Source organism: Psammomys obesus, unplaced genomic scaffold (genome assembly GCF_907164565.1).
Source record: "Psammomys obesus unplaced genomic scaffold, mPsaObe1.curated_primary_1811, whole genome shotgun sequence".
NCBI lineage: Eukaryota > Metazoa > Chordata > Mammalia > Rodentia > Muridae > Psammomys > Psammomys obesus.
In genome coordinates this window covers 120,378-145,361 of record NW_026587759.1, presented here as the reverse complement: position 1 = coordinate 145,361, position 24,984 = coordinate 120,378, and the positions used below count along the sequence as shown (strand labels likewise).

The 24,984-nt window shown below is 39.5% G+C and overlaps 1 protein-coding gene and 1 pseudogene across 10 annotated transcripts in view; both read left to right on the top strand.

Moving 5' to 3' along the window:
- Cast (calpastatin) overlaps positions 1–24,984 on the top strand; it is a 99,595-nt gene that overhangs the window by 49,832 nt on the left and 24,779 nt on the right. For 5 of the 10 annotated variants that reach the window (XM_055604009.1, XM_055604007.1, XM_055604006.1 and 2 more), the window contains 16 exons: positions 1,156–1,215; positions 4,550–4,615; positions 5,150–5,188; positions 5,438–5,479; positions 6,648–6,704; positions 7,135–7,248; positions 7,643–7,732; positions 11,921–11,989; positions 14,898–14,996; positions 16,320–16,400; positions 16,982–17,020; positions 17,560–17,646; positions 17,778–17,867; positions 20,230–20,331; positions 23,063–23,146; positions 24,100–24,147. In XM_055604009.1, the coding sequence (XP_055459984.1) occupies positions 1,156–1,215; positions 4,550–4,615; positions 5,150–5,188; positions 5,438–5,479; positions 6,648–6,704; positions 7,135–7,248; positions 7,643–7,732; positions 11,921–11,989; positions 14,898–14,996; positions 16,320–16,400; positions 16,982–17,020; positions 17,560–17,646; positions 17,778–17,867; positions 20,230–20,331; positions 23,063–23,146; positions 24,100–24,147 (1,167 nt within the window). The remainder of the gene's footprint in view (positions 1–1,155; positions 1,216–4,549; positions 4,616–5,149; positions 5,189–5,437; positions 5,480–6,647; positions 6,705–7,134; positions 7,249–7,642; positions 7,733–11,920; positions 11,990–14,897; positions 14,997–16,319; positions 16,401–16,981; positions 17,021–17,559; positions 17,647–17,777; positions 17,868–20,229; positions 20,332–23,062; positions 23,147–24,099; positions 24,148–24,984) is intronic. The other 5 variants (XM_055604016.1, XM_055604012.1, XM_055604013.1 and 2 more) reach the window with 3 other exon arrangements.
- Positions 9,490–10,047, top strand: LOC129674123 (protein PBDC1-like; annotated as a pseudogene).

Here is a 24,984-nt window from a genome sequence, read left to right as displayed (position 1 = left end):
AATGGACTCAGGTGGGAAGAGTTTTGAGTGAACCTATGTTGGTATTTGCAACAATGATAAATATCTATTTATCAGGGTAAACAAGCAAAGTAATGGAACAGTACTCAATACCATGCATGCATCCACCTGCTCAAGTATCACCCACTGCTTAGGTGATTCACTTGTACGTCTCCACCTTTCCCATGCATTCCAAAGGAGGGCATTTTGCCATTTGTTAAGTCTTGTGCTCCAAGGAAGAACCAACATAATACAGCAATGGTCTCTCTATTCCCTTCCTTCTATCTCTCTTTTCTTCATATAGCATTCAAAGGACAATTGCCATTCATGTTGTACTTCTAATTTTATATGTATAATAGTTAGTTAGTTATGGCTGCAATACAATACCTGAAATAATTCATGTAAAGAAAGCAGGGTTTATTTTAGTACATGGTTTGGGGGATACAGCCTATGCCATCCTAATGACTCTCCTCCTCCAGCCAAGCTCCATTTTTAAGAGTTCCATAGCTCTTAAAAATCATCTGTTGGGGACTAAGTATTTAAATACATGTGGGGCTCCCGACACACTCAAACTACTTCACATTAGAAATAATGTGCTAGTTTTGTTAACATTTATAATGTGGCAGACATTTTACACAATTATTGCAAATACTTATAAAACTAGTAAAACAGACACTATACCCCATTTTACATAACTGAAAAACTGAGGCTTACAGACAGAGTGCTGGTAAATACAGAGCTATCTAGGATTTAAACAAAATTTACAAAATGGTTCTAACAAGTATCAAAGTGAATTTTCTTTTCTAAAATAATGTTAATAGTATAACAAAGTTTATGAGACAGTTATGTATATAAACTTGCAAGGCAATTGTTATCTACTGAAGAAAAACTGTCTGTGGGAAACTGAAGATCAGAAACTCTAAGTAGGTGGTTAGTATTATGTAATCACGTAACAGACTCTAAATTTGAACCTATCTGATCTGGTCACAAAGACTTTTACCCCATGACTGGCAATACCTATTGGAATTTGTGAACACAGAATTACACACTGGACAAAACCAAGGTGGAAAGGTAAGGGCAGTGTGATGAAGTAAAGCTGAGGGTAACTTTAAGCCGGGGATTATGGCAAGTCTGACTTTTTGTTTCTTTCCTTTCTAGGTGACAGCTTCCTCTGCTGCCAGCTGCAAGTCTCCCAGTATGAGTTCCACAGAAGCTAAGGTAAAGAACCTGTGAAAGGCAACCTGAATGAATGCCACTGTAGGTTGCTATGGACACAGATGTGTTCCTTAGCTTAGGAAGTACACATTCTGGAAGTCGACATCGTCTTCCTGAGTTGGAAGCTTGTGTGAATTCTCCTCTTAAGAGGTTTCTGTTCTTTGAGACTCTCTCAAAAGAATCACTGCTGGAATTTTTTGCCCTTGATTACATTTTTGAAAAAAAAGGGAGATAATTTCTCTGAGTATATTTCTCTGGAACTGAGTAAATAGGGATTCTAGCTTTTTGGTAACAGTTGTAACATATTTGGAGACATTTAGAAGTGAAAAATCTGACACTAAATAACCACTGAAACAAAAGAAAAGGGTACTGGTTATTTCAGATGCTTTCTGATACATGGGTTGTAGAGTAGAGTACCTTCTCTTTGACAAATTTCTTTCAACTCTGTTGATTACTTATTCTTGTATTTATTCATTTAGTTCCAGAAGAATAAAAGGAGTGTGAGTGCTTCATGGGGTAAACCTCGCTCTAACACATGACTGAAACTGTCTAAACATCTCTACCATAGTTACTGCAACTCAACCTGTTTCTTAGAAACATTTGCAAGTTGTTAGTGTATTCCAATAATTGATTGTGTTAAGAGCTTCTGGCTCTTCGCTTTATCAATTTGCTTAATCTACAATTTCCAGCTTATGTTTGCTTTTTGTCTCCCATGTCACTGTGTGGTCTCAGTCGTTTCCTATTCCTGGGAATGTGGCAGCATAAGTTACTACCTGGGATTCTCTTACCTCATCTTGAATTAGAACAGTGCAAATACCTGGGAGCAAACTGTCCATTTACCTAAATTTTATAAAGTTTTGCTTTAAAATTTATTTTAAATTAATTTTTTAATTTGAATTTATACACAAATATACATATATGTTTGTACTGCTGGGGACTGAACATAGGACCTTGAGGCTTCATGTGTACTAAGCAACTAAGTACTATACCTCTGAGGTCTGTCCCTAGCCACCTCACTCTATCTTGTTATTGAAAGATTATGTAAAACAAATGCAAAATAAAATCTCAGTGGGCTGTTTCTATTGTTCTGGTTCATGTAGCTGTTGCCTGGGTCTGATCCCATGTTTTAGCCTGAGGGCCAGTGCTTATTTCCATGTTCCATGGTTTCCAGAGCAAGTGTCAGCAATCCTCAGGCATCACAAAGCACCAGTCATAAGAATTCCTGGCAATCAAAACAAACAAGCAAAACTTTAGAAGGAGGAAGGAAGCTAGGAAATGAGAAGTGGGGCACAAAAGTGAGACACATGAAGAAATATTACCATTGACTGATGTAAACCATTTTTGTTCTCTACTCTTTTTCTTTGGTGTATTTCAATCCCAGAGCTCCATTGTTGTGTCTTCATTACTTCTGCTGTTTCTCATGACTACACAGTGCTTATTATAATAACCTCCTCTGGAGATGTCAGGAGCTTGAGCTGCATTGGTCCGTGTCTGCAAATATTTGGACCTTTTAGTGAAAAGATGGTAATTCAGGGAAATAGAGATTAAAAACCCTTTCCTTGTTTACATTTTTCAAGTAGGCCTGACTGTATATGAAGTGGATTATATGTCTGTATCTGTGTTCATATATCTTAACCTTGAACATTAGAATTGGTTTTCCTTGGTTGTAGAATGGATAGTCAGATAAGCTGTAGTCATGATGTAATTTCTGAGAATTTGTGCATCTGGAACTGGAGCCAGACAGCATAGCTGAGAGTGCCATTTCTTTACCATCTGTGGTACTGGGCATCTCCTCTTTGCTTCAGTTTCCTTATCTGTACAATGTGAAGAAAAACGATAATGATGCCGATTTCAGAAGACGGCATAAAGAAACAAACAGTGACCCATGCCTGTCGGTAGCAAATGCCCACTGCACGTCAACTGCTGGCCAGTAGAGAGACCATGCAACCCCAGAACTGAATATACAACTCCATCTCCATCACACACTCTTTTGGGAACTTAGTTGACTTTGTAGATCTTGAATTATTTACTGAGAGGAGGTATAATAATATTATTGTCCCCAAGAATCATGATACTTAACAAGTGAGCCGCTAACAGAGCTTAAGAAAAGCTCTGGTATCTGTGAGCTGCTGGAAAAGCCCTCAGGCACTGTGTGTCCTATTAGTGTTATGTTTGGTACCATTACTACCAAAAATAATTTTTGTGATTATTATATTATTATATTATTATAATTATTATATTAATAGCTGCTTGCATCTGAATACTCCATCTTAATTGTAGTTTAAATATTTCCCAAGAAATATCTTGATTACCAAACTGTCAAATTGAAAGTTTAATAAATTCAAACTATGATACTATTAGTTGGCTTATCTCCTTTGTAACTTATTTAATACATTACATTTGTGGAAACTAAAAGAAGATTCACAAACAGAAGAACACAAACTAAAATTCATCAGCAAAAACAGTGTGAAAGAATCCCAAATTTCTATAAAAAACATTTGATAATGAGCTTTGATTCTTTTTCTCCCAAACAATGGAATAGTGGAATAACTGGGAGGAATTTCATGAAGCTGATTTTACCTTCATCAAAAAAGCATCAGGCATGATCAATTAAAAGAATATTTGATTAAGCTTCTTCAAATAACAAAAGAGTGTTAAAAAAAAAAAAGCTGCAAAAAAGTAGCAGCTTTGTTGACATCATCAAGCATCCAAGAGAGGAAAAGTAGCAAGAGGCACTAAGTCTGCTTTATGATCAATTATCTTGGAAAGTTTATGGAGCATGAATCAAGTTTTGTGCTGATTTCTGTGTTGCCTCTCCATCAATGTTGGCTGATGCATTCATAGAGGTTTTTGCTGTTTGTATATTCGGACAGGTCACCTTTCGCTGGTAAAAGGTCTGGTAAAACATTGCACCAAAGGTCCTTCAGAAGCATGCTTAGAACTTTAGAATGCAATTCTACATTTAAGAATATAACATATAATTTACAAAATTGTATTTAAAACTAGGGATAGAATTTCAGAAAGCTTATAATTAACAGTTGTGACTTTTTTGTTTGTGTTCATTGGATCATAGTCAAACACTAGATAAAAAACAAGATTGTAATAGTTTTAACATAAAAAAGAACCTTTAAAATTAATTTTATAAATGGAAATCCTCATGAAAAAATTAGACCAGAGCTGAAAGACTTGCTGGGTACCCTATTGTTTATGTTCCTAAATCTTCATGGAGTTATGTTTGTTAGGTTTGAAGAATAGGTCTTGATATGAACATTTTGGCCCATTATATAGCTTGTCAGATAAAAATGAAATTACTCTGGGGCTTATGCTCTTATATTAGGTCCTTGCAGTCAGCAAACAGATGGAAGGACCACATCCACCTGACAAGAAAAGGCACAGAAAACAGGTGATATGGTTTATTGTGCCCAGCAGTTCTGTCTACTAGTCACTTCAGCCTCTCAGCACGTGCTATAATTCCAGTCTATATCTTCTGTAATGGCATGACTCCATCACAGACTCCTTCTAGGCTTAACTGTCAAGCACACCCTGGCACTAAAAAAACCTCCACTCTCTGTACCTCGGCTCTGCCACTGCCCAATTATTTCACACTTTGACAGCCATAGTTAGTATTTCATTATTTAAAAAAAGTTATGTTAGGGACTTGGTGGGATAAAGCCTTGGATTTGAAGGGAGGAAGACTTGCATCTAATGTTGCTGGTATTATAAGTAAAACTCTTTGTGTATGCTTGATCCACACAGCAAGAAACAGAATGTTACCTGCCATACGGCTAGTAATATCTGAACTGTGTGATCAACTTAAGTCAAAACTTTATATTGATAATACCAAAATCATTTAGTTGAAGAAAATCTATTACAATCTTACTAAACTATCTCCAGCGTTATTTTTAACTTTTCTTTAATCATTTTTTCCTAAATTTAGGCAGTGAAAACGGAGTCTGAGAAGTCACAACCAAGTGAGGTAAATAATTTAAGTCTGTGAGTGAATTATTCTGACCCTTTTTAAAATAATAATGAATGAGTAGTTTCCTTTAAGGCTAAAGGGATTTGTCAGCTAATTTAAATTACTTTGACTATTCTGTTAAATATAACTTAATAGAGTACACATAAAATATTTATAATATTAAATTCATACATTGTTAAAATATATTTTAAAGTATTTCACAAATTATTTTATTCAAATGTAAATTTTAATCTTTTTCTTTTAAAGAACGAAACAAAGGAGAAAAGATCAAGCAGAGGAGATGGTCTGGTAAGTAAAGATGCTCTCTTTGTCAACCTGAATTCAAACCCTAGAGCCCACCGCAGGAACACAACAATTCCTGAAAATCGCCTTTTAACTTTATCACTCTGACATATGCATGTGCAAGCACACGTCTATATACAGACACTCACACATGCTCACACTCATGCACACGTGAGTGCACACATGTACACATACACATAGGCACACACAAATGCACAGACATGTACACTCATATGCACTGGTAATTTTAGAAGGACAAAAGACAGTGCAAGTTATAGGTTCCTTGAAATAGCAGGAGCAGTGTGTTCCCTGGATGATAGCGTGCAGGTTTATCTTGACAGTCTTCTCTGGGTGGGGGAGATGTAACGAGTCTCCTCATAACATCAGGCCCCTTCACCTGGGAACAACTCTTCGTGCTTCCGTTACACTTGGGTGTCCAAACCAAAGTCATTCTGCCTTCATAGAAAGGTGGAATCCAGGGGCCATCTTTCCCTTCAACACAGCTTTCCCCTTAGTACAGTGCTGCGTGTTATTCTTTCAGTTGTTTAAGCAAACTCTTAGGACCATAAGGTTTGCTGTAGGGCAGAGAACTGAGGCAAACATTGGATGCACAGATACAGATGGGGCCAAGGGGTGCATACATGCCTGCAGCCTTTGCATAGTGACCTCTAGAGGGAAGAATTTAGAAATGAAGTGAAAACTGTTTTCTGTTCCACATTTCAGTGCTTGTGGTTTATCTACCAAATGTCAAGAGAATTGGGACTTTGGGGATATTACCATATTTCATCTCCTTTGAGCAGAGATCTTCAAAATGAACTCAGTGGGCTGTGGGGTGTCACTCCTCAGCACACTTAATGCTCACCCTAGTCTTTGATGCCTTTGTAGGTAGTCTGGCAGCTACGGATTGATCTTAGGGAATGTGCAAGGCAGCCAGGAGTTTAGAGAAATGTGTCTTTGAAGAAATATTTCTAGAGAAGGAACTCAGTTTTTCCTTTTTCTGATAATTTCCAACGATAGAGACTGCTAGCAGCCACTGCTGACCATAGTGTATGCCTGGAGCTTCTCCTGAGGACAGAATGGTTTAGTTGAAATTGTATTCTTAGGACAATTTGGAACTGTAAGAATAGTAGATTTTAATAAAATAATTCAGTTTTTACTTCTTCAAAATTAACAGCCACCTATGGTTCATGAGAAAAAGTCTCAAGAGAGAAAAGCAAAGGAAGGTCTGGAGGTGAGTGCCTATTGCTAGGATTCCTGTGCAGTGGTGTCTGTAGTGACTTGTGACTGACTTGTTTCCTCAGCTGACCCAGTGCAATCATGTTGTAACAGTGGTGTTCGGGATTTTTGTTTTGTTTTGGTTTGGTTTTTTGAGAGATACCTTGAGTGTCCTGGAACTAGCTCTGTAGACCAGGCTGGTTTTGAACTCAGAAATCCGCCTGCCTCTGCCTCCATGATCTACTACCACCCAAGTGTTCAGTGATTCTTAAGGAAGATTTTGGGAGGATGCAGTATTTCAGATATTTACCTTATGCTAATTGACATTTACACAATTCAAAACTGCAAAAAGCACAACTCTTATAAACAGCTTTTATTCTATAAAGAAAAATATCAGAACTGTTTAAAATTGCCATTATATTAATAATATATATGTGTGCTTTCAGCCCCCAAACGTTCCCAAGCCTGCATCAGATACAAGAAGTACACGTGCTCATAAAGAAAAAACAGTTTCCAGATCAAATGAGCAGATGGTATCCGAGAAGTCAGCAGACCCAAAAGTGAGCTTGATAAGTGTGAATCCACTAAATGTTGACTTACTAGTAGGTGTGGACCCTATTTGCCCAAAGCGCACAGTTGAATCCGTGGGGTTACAATAGGTTCATTTGATACTGTAATGGCTGGGTGCTGTTGTTGCATTAGTTTTGCAAGAAGCATTCTAGGAATGTGGAATTATGGAGGGCCTGAAAAAAGCCAGCAGATAAGTGTTAGGGAAATGTACTGTCTATGACGCTGGTGTCTCCCAAGCAGAAAGTTTTTAAATGAGGCTGCCTCCTAGGACCCTCTAAACTTGGGCCAGGGAACTATTGTAGCTGTTGATAATATTTGAAATTCAAGATCTTGGTCATAGTCAAAAGATACTTAGTCCTGTCACTCTTCTATCTCTCTTCGCAGACAAAATCAGAAGATATTCCTTCTGCGGGTGGAGGGAAGATGGTTGCAGGTGTGACTGTGGCTGAGGCATCGGACAAGGCGATCGATAAGGTGAGCTCACATGCAGATATAACATGAGCCTCCGTGCTCATCAGCCTACAACCTGACATTCATAAATAATTTAAAAAAGAGAAATAATATACACTGCTTATAAGTGAATCTTTGTGAAGAAGAGCATATGTTTTTGGAAATTTAAAGTGAGAAAAAGTACTGAAATAATTTTGAAATGTATATATCCAATAAATATATATTGGACACCTGGTATATCAGGCCTAGTATTAATACCAAAGTAATTAAAATGTAAGTTGGCTCAGGCCATGCCTCCCAGATTCACAGGTATAAAATCAAGTACATAAAACCTTCATAAGCACTTGAGTAGACATTACACTCAGCTTTGAATGTTCGCAGCAGCAGCCTTGACACTAAATCATAGTCACAGCAAGGGTGTGAGTTGGTAGCATGGCAAGCCTTCACAGCATGATCCTAGACGTGCTGGGCAGTTCCAGGAAGCCTGCCTTGGAGGAGCTTCAGATGCCAGTCTGGGAACATGCAAAAAGTCAGAGAGTAAGGTAAAAAAGTTTTGACACATGCCCTGAGACAGTTTGCTTTCTTGGATCTTGTGATGCTAGGAACATTATTCTAAACAAACTCACAAAACCTTTAAGTAAAAACACTCACAAATGAGGGGTTTTGCAATAGATTACTTGTATATTCTCTCAGGACCCCATTATCACCCTAGGGCAGTTATTTTATTTTATTTTATTTTATTCCTGATTCATCCCCAACTAAGTAGGACTAATCAGACCTATCTTATTTAAGTATGTGGCAGGTTTGAAGAATTATAGTTGACTGTATAATGTGCTAGCTGCAGGCTAGCCCATCTCTTGTTGAAATAGCTGAGACTTTAACTCAGAGCAGATTAAGAGAGGACCCTCTAAAGAGACATTTTATGTGGAAAGGGTGGGTTCTGTCTGACTCAGGGAATTCACAAGACTTTGAAAGAGTATCTCCCTATTAAGGTAGACCTGGAAGGACACCTTGGAATCCAGGCTTGCATACACTTCAGCTGTTGACAAGTTTCACATTAGTTCTGGTCACAAACATGTTCCAGCGTCAGAAAGCACAGAGAGTGCAGAGATGGCAGCAAGACCAGAAAAACAGGTTAAGGCTGCTAGAGCTTGTGGTTAGTGACAGGAGGGTAATGGATGCTTAGGAGCTGTTTCAGTGATGCTGGTAAGTAATTATGTAGTCTAACTTAGACCTGTAATAGAAGAAAAGAGGGGAGATATTCAAAGTTATTGCAGAGTCAAAGCCTTCATATTTAGGAAGGAGTTGGCCAAAGAGGGCAGAGTAATGCACAATGTCCTGGCGGAATCTGACATAAGTTGGCTGATAACACTGAAAGAAGACAAAACAGATGCCCCAGCACCAAGCTTATGGAGGTTCTCCCTATGTGGTCCAAGCACAGGGTCACGACTGAAAGCAAGTGCCTCTTTAAGAATGGAGGCCTTGCTCTTTGATCACCTCCCCCTGAGGGGGGAGCAGCCTTACCAGGCCACAGAGGAAGACAATGCAGCCACTCCTTGAGACCTAACAGACTAGGATCAGAAGGAAGGAAAAGCCCTCCCCTACCTGTGAACTTGGTGAGGGGCATGCATGGAGAAGGGGAAGGAAGGGAAGGATTAGGAGGGGAGCAGGGAGGGAACTACAGGGGGGATAAAAAGTAAATAAAGTGTAATTAATAAAAAAAATTAAAAAAGAGTAGAGGCCTTGCCAGCAAGGGAAAGCCACACTTACCTGTGTGTACTATGGATGCTGCTAGAGAAAGCAAAGAGCTGGTTTCTGGGGAAGTGGTGTCCATCACCCATACTCTTTCTTGGCCGAGTCGTATGGCAATGAACCTGATATTGAAATGGCTTGGGCCATTCAAACAATGCAGCATGCTGGATTCTATTACAGACACAAAGTAGATGACCAGATCTACTCTTGAGTTCCGTTAAAATTTGGAGAAGTTCAGAGTAGATGTGTTGTGGACCCAGAAGAACTCAAATCAAAATCAGCTAAAGAGAAGTGGAGGCCATTCTACTTAAAGTTTGAAGGGTTCATAGAAGACTACAACTGTGCCACTTTGCTGAGACTGGACTGTCCCCAGGGCTACACTGAGGAAAACACCATCTTTGCACACAGGATTCAATGTTTTGCAAATGAAATTGCTCGGAACCAGGAAGGCTAATGCAAAGCTGTTTCCAGCAGTGTTCAGGATAAAGAGGGAGAGAAAGGAGCTGACAATAAAAAGAGGAAGCTGAGAAAGGAGCTGATAATGGAGGAGAAAAGAGGATGGAGTCAACAGAGAAGGAGAAAAGTAGAAAACTAACCAGGGTGGAGAAAAAGAAAGCCAAGAAACATGGCTCAGCTGAACCCACAAGTATCAGGTGCTAAGGGCACAGACCCCTTTGGTTAAATGATTGCCCTTGCACAAATGGAGGCCTCAGAAGGACATCTTTCTAGCTAGTAAGAGAAACCACTCTGGGCCTAAACACAATAGTGGAGTCTCTTAGTTAACTGTTGATTAATATCCTGTTTCTTGACTGTAACTGTTGAAGTATGACATTTTGTAAATAAATTCCTTTTGCTTTGTATCACTTAAAAAAAAAAAAAGAAGAAGGGAGGGCTTGCAGCACAGTACCTGAGCCTCTGGTTACCTTTTGAGAGGTTGGCAGAAGCCTGTTGCATTCATGTGGAGAAAAGGATGTGCCTAATTTAGGCTAGACTAAATTTAAGTGTTTGACAGACTTAAGAAATTTCTTAAGCAAAAAAATTAAAGTATTGTTTGATGTCCAGAAGAAGGGAAGGAGTAGAAGGGAAGGGTAAAGGAGAGGTGGAAAGGGAGAGAGAGGAGATAGTAAGAATGGAAAAGATTGAGACAGGAAGAAGGAACAAGAAGGTGTGTGAGTGTGTATCTACACAAGATGATAGCTGACTTCTGGATGGAGGTTCAGATGCCCAGACTGTGCCTTGCACCTGACACAGTTTCATCACACAAATCACAACAATTGTTTATTTGGCATTTAATTATATAGCAAATACTATATTATGCATACAAATGTTAAACACTGATTTTCATTAACAAAATCCTCACAACCCCTAAGTAGGTACCATCATTGTCCTCACATCACTATAAAACCAAGGGATAGGGGAAGTGACTCATAAGTCTCAAGTATCTGTGCATGACATTGCTGGTGTACAAATGTAGGCAGCCTGGGATCTGCTGTTCAAATTTGATGCTTTTAAATGATACACGGCCCTGGATGGTCCTAAATGAAATAGCCTCACAATTTAAGATAGACCACCCTCACAAGTCAGGAACATACAGAATATGTGCTATTGGAAACTGCATAAGAGATGCCCAAGTCAAGCTTACAAACACAACAGCAGAATCAGGATGCTGCTTTTCTGAGGCAAGTGTAAGACATAAGAGCTGGTGTAGTGATGCTCCCCAGCATCAGCTTCAGGGATGATGTCTGGACAGAGGCAGGAAGATTTCAGGTTGGAATGTTACTAGCTGTCTTGGACAGGAACTGCAGTAATTAATGATGAGAAGGAGAAATGTAATAAACAAATCAAGGAAGGAACAATGACATACCAAGGCAGGAGACATAGTGATCTTGATGAGTGGAAGCAAAGACCCAGGGAACAGTAGCCACAAGTAGCAGCCTCAGAAAGAGCTTTTAGGGTTGCAGGGCCTGGAACAAGTCCACAAAGGACCAGGCAGTCCTGGTGCAGTTCATGGTTTTGTTCCTTGCTCTGCACCCCAGGGCAAGGTGCCTCGTCACCCCTACCTTCCTTCTTTTCCCACTCTTGATCTTTCCCTTCCTATTTTCCTCTGCTCCCCTTCCCTCTCTTTTTCCTTCTCTTCCACCTCCATCTCTTTCGTATACAAAATAACATTTTAATTGCCTTTTTACATATTTTTTTCTTGTATTGGTCAAGTACCTAAACCAGTCTATCACAATCAGATACATCCATTTTCTTCCATGAACCTGATATCTCCAAGCTTCTCTTTCCCATCATTAAACAGGTTTAATGTTTATAGTTGTTCTGAAGTGAGTACCATTACTGCCCAGAGCAGATCAGGGGACTAGTACACGATCTAGGCCTTTTAAATAATCTTAAATGTGTCATAATGCCTTTTCATAAAGATGTATACAAGTTTCTAAAGTCCTTCTAAACTCTCACTAGAAAAAAGAAGAGAAATCATTAACACCAGCTTCATCAGTGGCGTCCAAACTGACTAAGCCAGCTGACAAGGTATGGAGATCACATAGCATCTCAACATCAGACATTTCCTCCGCCGCTTGTCTGAGCCTCATTGCTTGTGCTTTTAAAGGAAAAATTTAGTGGCTTAGTATTAAAATAAATTATGACTGAGTTGAAAGTGTGGATTTCATACTGTGTTTGTACCATTTCATGGTGTAAATGTCTATTTTGAAAATTCTAGTTCCATTACACTAAGTTCATTTATACTTTCTCTTCTAGAAATATGTGTTGTATAACAATATACATGGCTGTGTGAGACTTGAGGGTTCTAAGGACTGTCTAATCATTCTTTTTTACCTCTCTGGTAAAAAATATAAAATACTTTTTAAAAAAAAAAATCTATCCCTCTTCCCCAAGAAACCACAATAGTAGTAAAAAGGGGAAAAAAATGGTCAAAAGCTAATAGGCCTTAATTTTTATTACATTATGAAAAATCTGACAAATCCTAAAACCATGTGAGAATGTTGTAGTTCTAAAGAGAAATCATCAGACATCTTCTGTGATACTTTTACATTTGAGGTGTGTAGTGAAGTTCTTTCCCAGTCTACTGTTTTCCACTAAGGTGCCTAGTCATAGTGAGGCATCCATAACTACAAAATGAGGTGGCAGCAAGTATTCATTAATATGTGATTTCATGTTGGCAGACTACACTGTCAATTCATATATCTTTACCATTGATCTCACATGATTTCTCTTTAGAGCTATCTAGTGGGCAAGCAACTGAGAAACATGGACAAATACAGGGTCATTTATTATTGAAATAGATTATTTGGAAGAGTTTCTGTGTACAGATTTTGTTAGTATGAAATTATGGGAGAAACTGAAAAGCAACAAATACCATATAGCTAATCCTTGCATTTCTTTTTTTTTTAATTTATTTATATTTTTATAAATCACGGTTTATTCACTTTATATACCTGCTATGGCCTCTTCCCTCATCCCTTCCCAGTCCCACCCTTTCTCTCTCATATCCTCCCATGCCTGTCCCTAAGTCCACTGAAAGGGGAGGTCCCTCCCATTCCCTCTGACCCTAACCTATTAAGTCTCATCAAGACTGGCTGCTTTGTTTTCCTCTATGGCCGGTTAGGCTGCTCCCCGATGAAGGGGAGGTGATCAAAGAGCCAGCCACTGGAACCCACTTGGAAACTGAGCTGCCATGGGCTACAGATGTGCAGGGGTTCTATGGGTTCTAGATTATCTCCATGCATGGTCCTCGGCTGAAGTATCAGTCTCAGAAAAGACCCCTGTGCCCAGAATTTTTTGATCTGTTGCTCTCCTTGTGGAGCTCCTGTCCCCTCCAGGTCTTCCTGTCTCCGTCTTCTTTCATCAGATTCCCTGCACTGTGCCCAAAGTTTGGCTATGAGTCTCAGCATCTCCTCAATACCTTGCTGGGTAGTCTTTCCACGGCCCTCTGTTGTAGGCTCCCGTCCTGTTTGCCTGGTTTCTCCCTCTTCCAATGTCCATCCCCTTTGCCTTTCTGCATGAAATGGGGAACAGAGCTAAACAAAGAATTCTCAATAGAGGATTATCAAATGCCAGAGAAACACTTAAAGAAATGCTCAACATCCCTAGTCATCAGCAAAATGCAAATCAAAACAACCCTGAGATTTCACCTTATACCCATCAGAATGGCCATGATCAAAAACTCAAATGAGAACACATGCTGGAGAGGATGTAGAGAAAGGGGAACCCTATTCCACTGTTGGAGGCAATGTAAACTTGTAAAACCACTTTGGAAATTAATCGGCGTTTTCTCAGACAATTAGGAATAGCGCTTCATCAAGATCCAGCTATAGCTCTCCTAGGTATGTATGCAAAATATACTCAAGTATACAACAAGGACATTTGCTCAACCATGTTTGTAGCAGCTTTATTTGTTATAGCCAGAATCTGGAAACAACCCAGATGTCCTTCAAATGAGGAATGGATATAGAAGTTGTGGTACATTTACACAGTAGAATACTACTGATCAATTAAAAACAAAGAAATCATGAAGTTTGTAGGCAGATGAATGGTACTAGAAAAGATCATCCTGAGTGAGGTAACCCTATACTCACTTATCAGTGGATATTAGCCATAAAATATAGGATAAACATACTGAAATCTATAGTCCTAAAGAAGCTAAACAACAAAGAAGACCCTAGGAAAGATGCTTAATCCTTATTCAAAAGGGCAAACAGGATAAACATTAGAAGTAGGAGAAAACAGAGAACAGGACAGGAGCCTTCCACAGAGGTCCTCTGAAAGACTCTACCCAGCAGGGTATGGAAGCAGATGCTGAGACTCATAGCCAAACTTTGGGCAGAGTGCAGGAAGTCTTATGAAAGAAGTGGGAGATAGAAAGGCCTGGAGGGGATAGGAGCTCTACAAGGAGACCAACAGAGCCAAAATATCTAGGCCCAGGGTGTCTTGCAGAGACTGATGAATCAACCAAGGACCATACATGGAGAGAACCTACACCCCTGCTCAGATGTAGTTCATGGGTTGTCCATTTGGGTTCTCTAGTAAGGGGAACAGACACTGTCATGCACTTGGATGCCTGTTCATTGATTGCCTTTCCTTGGTGAGGATGACTTACTGGGCCATAGAGGAAGATGATCCAGATGGTCCTGATGAGACCTGATAGGCTAGGGTCATAGGGGAAGGATCTAGTGGGGAAGAGGGAAGAAGGGTGAGACTGGGAGGAGATGAGGCAGGGACTACAACAGGGTTACAAAGTGAATAAATTATAATAAATAGTTATAATAATAATGATGAAAAATCTTCATAGTAAAATGGACTGGACTTTAACTATTATTGAACTTGGAGAAGTTATAGTATTTGATACATTTTGTAGTTAAAAACCAAGGGAAATATATCTACCAATAACATTTACTTATCTTCTCTCTTTCATTTCCAGTCAGGCATGGATGCTGCTTTGGATGACCTGATAGACTCTTTAGGTGAACCTGAGGATTCTAAGAAAGATGATCCACCATACACTGGACCAGTAGTTTTGGTATGTGATCAGATGCCAGTAAGAACTCATCCTCAGTGGTAGGAAAGCAAATAAAGCCATGGCTGTCAAACACAGGACTGCTTACTATGTTCTGTTGACCATGTAGAAGCAGGATGAGATCAGCATTAATATTAAAAACCAGAACTTAGTGGTGAGGATGGAAATAGTTAGCTACACAGTTGCATTGATTCAGAAAACATCTGATAATGCTAAAACTCTTACTGGAGCAGCTAACTAGGTCAGAAAGTCTTGTTTTCTGTCCTTTAGATTTGATGCAGTGGACTTGAATTTATTTTGAGTTTTGGATCCTTATGATCCTGAGTCTATCCTTATGATCCTGAATCTATTCTTAATTTCCAAGGAACAATGTGTATGAAAACGTTGTACGTTACATGAAAACATTTTCTACAGATACCATTATATATTCGCTTCTTCAGTTTACAACAAATAGAAAAACAGTAGAAAAATTTTCTGTACTGAGACAGTTGCTTTGACGACGAACAGGTAACATGAAGGTTTATCAGGGAATTGGGAAAATGAAATAAATCATGGGGTGGTGCCATTGGCTCAACCAGACTGCCAAAAGTTAAAAAATCCGACAGCTGAATTTAGCATTACCTATTAAAGATGTGTCTCCTTCAGTCACAAAACCCCTCCAGAGAGACCCTAGAGTCCCTATGTATGGAGAAGGATAACATTTGGAAACAATATGGTCCACAGAAGATAGGAAGCTATTCTGTGCTTCATAAAGGGAGAATGGTGTCCTCATGCATCATCATGGATACATTACAAAGCCATAATGTTGAATAAAATAAACCAGAGCAGCAAAATGGTACTATTTATAGAGTATTTGAAAACATTCAAAGTTATGATGTATATAAATTGTTTATGAATTGTTTAGAAATATTTATTCCTACAGTCACAATAATATTTTTAAAATATATTTTACTTCAGTTTCTAAAAAGTGATAAAATTACATGTATCCTGATATTAAAAATAAACCATATGTTAGATGAAAATATTTTCAAAAGTTACAAAGTATTTACTTCTAGAGTTTATAAAGAATAAAAAACACAGAAAAAAAAGACAATTCTTTAGAAAATGATAGAGATGATGGACTTAAAGTGCAGAGTGCTGTCTATGAAACTAATTGAGTAATTGTTAGTATACCATTAGAACTTTAGGGTTATGTTAGGCTTCTTAATGATTTGTTTTCATCTTAATAGTTACAGAAAAAATAGTACTAGACTAGTGCTTTGGATCCACATATCATCCTCAGTAGATTAATTGCATAATATGTCTTAGTATGTAATTTTCTTCCAGGACCCAATGTATTCTACCTATACTGAGGAATTGGGTAAAAAGGAAGGGACTATTCCTCCAGAGTACAGGAAACTTCTGGATGTAAGTTATCATTCACTTTTATCTCACCATCCTTCTTAGAAGATAATTTCATAACAATGTAAAATTCTAGACAATTGAATGGAACATATACAGTTGTTATTATTGAAAAATACCCTCTGTGTGTTCCTTTGGTACTTCCCTGACAGCATACTACAGACTGGGTAGTTAAACTAAGAGAAATGTGTTGTCTGGTGTTTCTAGAGGCTAGAAATCACAATTAGGGTGTGGGAACATCTTGCTCCTTCTGAGGGCTCGGAGGGGTAGCTTTCTTGTAGGCCTGTTTGTTAGGCTTATAGGTGGCTATCTTCGCCCTCATCCTTTCACATTACCTTCCCTCTTTGTTTTTCTCTGGGCTCAAATTCTTGTTATTCATATAGACAATAGTCCCACAAATGACCTTGCTTTATTGGATTCCTTACATAGAGATCCCATATCCACATAAAGGTACCATTCTGAGGTTCTTCAGGACCTCAGCATATGAGTGGGAAAGCACACAGTTTAGCTCATCATTGACTGCGAATACATTTTATCAATCAGAAGAATTAATCTTGCCTTGTCTACTTTTTTCATGTTTGTTTCAGAAAAAAGAAGGGATTGCCACACCTCCTCCAGAATCCCCTGTAAGTTTTTATGCATTCCTTCTAAGATCTGCATCAACACTGTGTTCTTTGTTTGGGGGCATAAAAAAACCAGTACCAAACTGGGTTTGGTAGTATAGTCCTGTAATCCTATTTACTTATGAGGCTGAGCTCAAGGTCAGCCTAGGTAATTTAGGCGCTGGGTAATTTAGGTCTTAAAAAGTAAAATGCTATCTGGGGATGTATCTTAGTGGCAAAGTATTTGCCTAGTGTATACAAGGCTCTGTGTTAAATACATACATACATACATACACACACACATATATATAGATATATATATATATAAGTATATACATATATACAAACAAATATATATATAGTCAAGAAGATAAAAGGATATAGTAAATAATAATTATCATGGGAAAAGGAGGAAGAATGCCCACTTCCTTCCAAACATGGTTTCCTTCTGAGTTATTTCATTAACATTTCTCATTTACTATCTAAAGAATGCAAAGGTTGTTTCTTTGCTGTACTAATCTTTGGCTTGGCTCCAAGAAGTTACTCTGTGCTCTTTTCTCTAGAAACCCATGGGGACTGATGATGCTATAGATGCCTTGTCATCTGATTTCACCTGTAGTTCTCCGACTGGAAAGCAAACTGAGAAAGAGGTACTACTTTTATTCCTATAAAGGAGGTGTTTGCTAGAAAGTATCTTTGATGTAAAAAGAAAGTTTTAGTTCTGTTTATCACAGTTGAACTTTGATCACCTTTAAATACCTTTTGTATTTTCTTTTTTCAGAAATCTACAGGGGAAGTTCTGAAAGCGCAGTCTGCAGGAGTGACTAGAAGTGCAGTTTCTCCCCAGGAGAAGAAAAAGAAGATTGAAGAGGTACTTAACTTTCTTAAATGGCCCATACGACAGCAGTCACTTCCCTGACTTCGCTTGTTTATGAGTGCTTCTAAAGCACAGCCTCTAGTTTGTCACACACGACTGTTGTAAATTAGGGGCTCCTCCAAGCAACTCAGTGGCAGCAGTGCGGTGCTGGCCACCCCAGAAATTCTCTCTTTCACCCTCTCTCCCTTCTTTTCCCTCTCACTCTCCCTTTCTGTCTTACTTGTCCATTCTCTCTGTCCTCTGTCGCTATCTCAGACTCATGTCCACACATCAGCACAGCCTTTCGCTGTCCCTGCTCCCTCAATAAACCTCTTGCTCTAGATTTGTTGCCTGGAGTGATTTCTTAGTGACACTTGCATTCTTGGCATGGACCTGCCAAAACACCCATCCCCTGCCACCGCTTTATTCTAACAAAGACCGTTTCATCTTGTAACAGACAGAGACAGTACTCTTGGACCATGAAATGTTAGACTTGAATACCTAAAGGGAGTTTTGTGGGTCACTACAGGCATGTCAGCACAGCTGTTTCTGTTTGCCTCTTGTAACAGCAACCAGATATAACCTAATTCTCAGTCTTCAAAGTTGATCCTATAGCTCCATGCTTGATGTGGGCATGTGTACCCTGTGTGAATGGTACTGATAATGCTAAGGACTTTTTCTATGAGGGCTGTCTTTGCTCTGCCCTGCTGGAGTGAACAGTTTATTTTTATCTGTATGGCTGAGGGAACCATGGGGAGCAACACACCCTGAGTCTGGGAGTTCTCACAGCCTGAACACATGTCTTCAGAGCCACTTCAGCTTCTCACTTACTTGAGCTTAGTTGTTTTGCTAAAGGGCCAAATTTTCAGAAGTCCCTTCACAAACACTTTTAGAAAAAGAAAAATAGAGTTATGAATGTTTACTTGCTTGCAGCTTTTATTTTGATAATGGTCTTTTATAATATCATTTTATTATAATCATATATCTTTCTTGCAAAATAAGGGTTGAAGTATGCCCTATAGCAATTGCTATAGGAACATCATCGCTAAGTTATTTTATATATAAATAAAATTTTATTTATTTAATCACTTTTAAACCCAATCCCAGCCCTTTCCCTCATCTCCTCCCTGTCCTGACCTCATGCCCTCCTCCTGCCATTCTTCCCTGTCCTTCTTCTCAGAGAAGATAAGGCCCTTAACGGGTACTAACCCACCTTGGAACTTCAAATCACAACAGGACTAAGCGCCTCTTCTCCCACTGAAGCCAGACAAGGCTGCCCAGCTAGGGGAGAAGGATCCAAAGGAAGGCAACAGAGTCAGAGATAGCCCTTACTTCCATTGTTAGGGAACTCACAGGATGACCAAGCTGCACATCTGCTACTTGTAGGAAGTCTTGGTCTGGCCCATGCAAGCCATTTGGTTGGTTGTTCACTTTCTGTGAGCCCTTATGGGCGAGATTAGTTTATGCTGTAGGAAGTCTTCTTGTGGTATCCTTAACCTCTGGGACTCCCTCAATCCTTCCCACTCTTCCATAAAACTCCCCAAGCTCGGCCTATGGTTTGGCTGTGGGTCTCTGCATCTATTGCCATTAACTGCTGGGTGAAGCCTCTCAGACTCCTGTCTGCAAGCATAGCAAAGTATCAATATTGTCAGGGGTTGGCTCCTTCCCTTGGGATGAATCTCAAATCGGACCAGTAGTTGGTTTGCCATTTCCTCAGTCTTTGTGCCAAAACTTTATCCCTACACTTCTTGTAGCCAAGACAGATTTTTGGGTCAAAGGTTTTATGGGTGAATTGATGTCAGCTTCCTTCCACTGAAAGTCCCACCAGGCTATAGGAAGTGGCCACCTTGGGCTCCATTTCCCCCCATGTCCCAGAGATACTCCCCACTGATTTCTCTTCTCTCTCTGGCTCCTTTCCCTCCTGGCCCCCCTTAACACTGATCCCTGTTCCTGTTACCCTCCCCACCCCCCTCCCACACAGTTCCCTCCCTCCTTCTACTTCAGATCTCTATTTTACTTCCTCTTCTGCGTGTGATTCAAGGATCCTCCCTTGGGATATCCTTGCCTTCTTTGAGTCTGTGGTAAAAAGCAATCTCTAGATTATAAGTTGTTTCTTACCGAACACAATCTACAGATTCAATGTAGTTCTCGTCAGTAAGTTCTTTTTCCCTTCCTCTTTTAATTTTCAAATGTTTCCTCCATATAGTAATTTCCCAATACACAATTTATCTTCTGTATATAAAATGTATATTTCACAAGCAAGCAAGTTGATAATATGGATTATCTATATATAGATAGATGTATAGATAATATGGATTATCTATCTCTAGAGTTTTATTGTTTTGTTTTTATGTACAGAATTTTTTGTTTTTAACAGGAGGTCATGAGTGATCAAGCCGTGCAAGCTCTGTCAGATTCACTAAGCACAAGGCAGCCAGACCCCGAGAGCCATCCTAGCCCAGTTCATCAAGTCAAAGAGGTACTGACCATGTAATTCATATGCAAAGTCTACACATCAAAGCTGAGCATTGCCACATGATTAGAATTTTTTTTACAATGTTAGAATTGAAAATGAACTTTCAGAGTAAATGTAGGTATTTGTTGCTGTGGCGTGAGCAATCCAGAAATGGGGGTAGAGGGGAGAAGACAAAGAAACAGGTATCCCTTTGCTGAAGTTAAGGAGCACCTAACTGAGAAGATAACAGTGATAGTCTAGCGAGAACCTGTAAAATTTGTTTTTGCTTGGTATGGTGAATTTCTATTTTCAGGAGTGCTTGTGGTGGGAGATGATTATGGAAGAGTAGAATGAACCTTCTTTTGTATAACTATGGGGGAAGAAGGTTGAAAAAGTTTTTTCAGGTTGAAATAAATTGAGCAACAATCACCCCCCTACATGTTTATTGAGCTCATGCACATGTTAGAGCATGCTTCTCTCATACCCACCCTGCCCTGAGCTGATGTAGAAGTGTGATAGGAAGTTATGGTTTTTGTATACTTTTCAAATCAGTTCTCTGGAGGAAAGAGAAAGGACAGAAGCGGCCTGTGTCTGACATGGCAGGAATCCTAGAGGGACTCTAAAACCAAAGGTTTGGAAGCACTACCTATCAGATCAGGGAAAGGGATGCGGCAAGCAGCATTGTCACAATTGCCCCTGCCTCTGCCGTCACTTCCTGTGCTGAGTTGTCCGGGAACTGAGCCTGCGGCTGAACTGGCCCAGGTCTTCTATGGGCCAGTTTCTGTCTTCTGCTTTCTGGGAGGGCTCACCTGCTGAAGTGTGGCACGAGAAGCTTCGCAATGGTGAACATAGGGAGAAACAATCCCTGTCCTCCAGGACCATGTGATGTGCTCAGAAGAAGGGGAACATGGGTCCAAACACCATGAGGTGCACATTACTCAAAGGCACGCTGTCTCTAAGGAGAGTGATCTTGGTGAAGCCCTGGGTGTGGCCAGGAGGCTAGCCTGAGCTGTGTTACCATCACTGGGGTGCTGTAGTTTTCAATTTTGTCTCAGGCTTTTTATAGATAATTAGAGTAATTTCATAAGACAGTAAATGTGTGGAGAGAGAAAGTATAAACCTGATACAAGTCCCAGGTCAGTCCAACTAATTCAGTCACTAACCCAGATGATTAGGTGGAGGAAAGTGGCATAAAATAACTCATGCAGCAGCATGGATAACGTCATTATTTTATGGGATATGCATGCGTGACATGTTCACTGTCCTTTAGAAGCCAGTGAGTACCTGTAAACTCATAAGATAACTTTCTATCATATGACATAATAGCTTTTTCCTAGTCCTGAGCTATAACTACTTCCTAAGAAGATCTTTCAGTCCTCTAAATTCTTGAGCTAATTGTAGGGTCCGGGGGTAATCATTTACAATAAGTAGCCTGGAGTCTTGACTTACTGTGAGTACATGGCTGCCAAAGCACCTCCCACACTAGGCAATGCCTATACAAACTATGGATGTTCCAGAGAACAGATCCAATCTCACTGCAAGTCTTATTATACCATAAAATAAACAATTATTTTACTTATAATGATTATCGTTTAAGCCACTCCCTACTTTTAGGTATGTGTACCTGGTCCAGAATGTTGGCAATTTGGTAGACTTTCTTTTGGTCTTTTTGGTGACTATGTCTAGTGTGGCTCCAGCTGTATCTGTCACTGCCCATAGCCTCAAAGTATGGAGAGTCTTCCTATGCAGATGTGCTTTGATATTCCTGGTATCTCCGTAGGGACCAGATGTAGCCCACCTCTGTGTGTTGGGCAGTATTTGTTGCATACCCCCATAAGCAGTAATAGAGTAAAACTTGAAATTCAAAAAGAAACAAGGACTTTCCCATACTGAATAACATAAAACCCTAGTCCTAGAACAGAGAACAGTGCCTGGCTGACTAAAATTACTTAATAATTTTTAGGAATTAATAAAAAATGTAGCCATTCCAATCTGAGATTGAGGTAGAGATGGGAACCGTGGTTGAATTTGCTTAAGCAAATTGTGCCCCCTACCTTAGGTTCTAAACCAAACCCTGGCCTTGAAATAGATGCAAATCCTTACACATGGAATCTTATAGGACTCACATGCAGATTCCATTACAAATTTTATAGAGAAGAATTAGTAGTCTGCTATAGAGCCACTTATTTCTAATCTATTGATTTGCTTGTGATTCATTGGTCTTGTGATGTAAGTCCTGATGCTATTGAAGGGAGTCCTTTATAAATCGTTAAAACCAATTCTCCATGAGGAAGCCACATCTGTGTCTATCTGAGCCACAACTGTGTCTATCTGCTTCTTGCATTTCTGTATTGGATGAGAGAACTGGATGTGTCCTTTTTCCCCTTCTTAGATAACTCCCTTTGGGCAACATATATGGGAGCTATTAAAATAATTGCAGTTAACTTCTGAACTGTGCTTACTGTCATCCAAGGAGCCTTTATTTGCTTTGGTGAGCCTTCAAAGTCAGTGAGCTAAGGAAGGATTGTTAGCTAGAGAGCCAGCACTCTCAAGGGTGCCATGGCTTCCTAAGGCCTAGACCAAACAGGGTGTCTCAGGGTGCCTGTCCACAGCTGTCTTACAGTTTTACATTCTGTGGTTTACAGAGCATTCGAACCATTTTAGTCCAATTGTGGGTCTTTCTGCAGTAGGTGATATTGGTTTATATTACAGTCATCATTTAACTACTTTTTTTTTGCCTCTCCATTTCCCTCAGGAAAAAAGAAAGGAAAAAAAGCAGGAGAAGTGTGGCGAAGATGATGACACAGTCCCCTCTGAGTACAGGTTAAAGCCAGCTACGGTGAGCGCTCTGCATAGCAGCACACTAACCTGCTGTTATGCTGTGATAGCCCTCCTCTTGACAGTGCAACACAGCTGTTTCACTTCAGATATCAGCTCTGGAGATAATGGACTCATTCTCTTGGCTCTCTGCAGCCCAGGGATTAATCCCCTCAGTAATGGGTTAGCCCGTTGTGTCTTCTAAACTAGTTATTAATGCTCTCACCTATTTGACTATTTGGGGAAAGGAGAAAACATTCCCTAAATTGTGCAATTTCATGTTCAAAAGCTAAACAGTGTTTAATTAAAAAAATAATATTTGTCCTGTGTTTGAGAATTGATGCTTTTTCTCTCATTATGTTTTGAGACAGGTTCTCAGATACTCTTAACTAGCTTCAAACTCACTCTGTAATGGAGATTGCCCTCGACTCCTAATCCTCCTCTAGCTCCCAACTGCTGGGATAACAGGCATGAGCCTCCACACCCAGCTTGATAGACATGAGATTCTTTTTACTCTTCCGTTAAGGAAGGGTTAGCCATATGGCTCAGTGGGTAAAAGGTGAGACACTTTTTACCAAGACTGACTACCTAAATTTGTTCCTTAGGTCCCACATGATAGGGAAAGAAGTAACTCTACAAATTGTCCTCTGACCTTCACATGTGTCACACACACACACACACACACACACACACTGAATGTTCAAAAGCCTTTTTGTTTGTTTGTTGATCCTTTTGCCTCACCAAACAGTAAATATTTCAGTAAGTTGTAATGACTGAATACTTAGAAATGTTTGGTCTTTTGATCAGATTCCTATTTTGGTACTTTATAAAAATTAGGCCTAAAATTAATTCACTCAAGTATAAAAAATAAGCTTATATCTCACAGCCTGAATTTGTCTAAAACAAACAAATAAATGGGACATGTAAGCAAAGTTTTCTATTTTATTTCCAATAAATTTCTAATTTCATTTACAGGATAAAGATGGGAAACCACTATTGCCAGAGCCTGAAGAAAAGTCTAAGGTTTGAAAATAGCTTTTTCCTAATACTTACACATATCAGAAATATAAGGTGTAAATTAGGATCATTTTTAAAAGACCACAGTTCACATGTATCCTGGAACTGAGGAGAACTCTGATGGTAACTCAAGGCTGAGGCTGCTGCTCTTTTGCATACTTTAATGTGGTTTCCCTCCTGGGTTATTACCACACTGTTAGTTTCTAAGCAGCATTCACCAATCACTAGGAGTTAATGCCAAAGGGCTTTTACATTGTATTATTTTAGCATTAAATTTAGACTTTGATTTAGTAACAGCATAAACTAACAGTTTTATATTGCCTTAATTGCACATAGTTTCCTGTCATCGTGACACCAATTAGCAGCATTTACTAATCACGTACTATGTCCTCAACATTGCTCCAAGTGCTTTTCACGTCTTTTCTTCTTTCGTTTTTTAAAGAACCACTGAGTACAGTTAGTGTTGTTTAGCTGAGCACAGGTGTGGGGTTATTTGCTGGAGCATGGGAAATTTCCCAGTAGATGTACCACTAAAAAAACAGCTTCAGTGTTCCAGTAGCCATTAATTGCCAGAACTCCCCAAAGAGGTATGTGCCTTCTTAAGTCCCTTTCCCGTATGTGATAGAGGACTGGTAGGCCCAATCTTTTGCAGGCAACTGTAGCCAACTTGAGCTGCTATGAGTTCATGAGTAGCCATGTCCTTTCTAGAAGAAAGCACTCAAAACACTCCCCCTCTTTCTGTTCTTTCTTCCAAGATGTTCGCTGAGTCTTTGGTGTGTGTGTGTGTGTGTGTGTGTGTGTGTGTGTGTGTGTGTGTGTTATGTCGAATTTATGGCAGGGTAT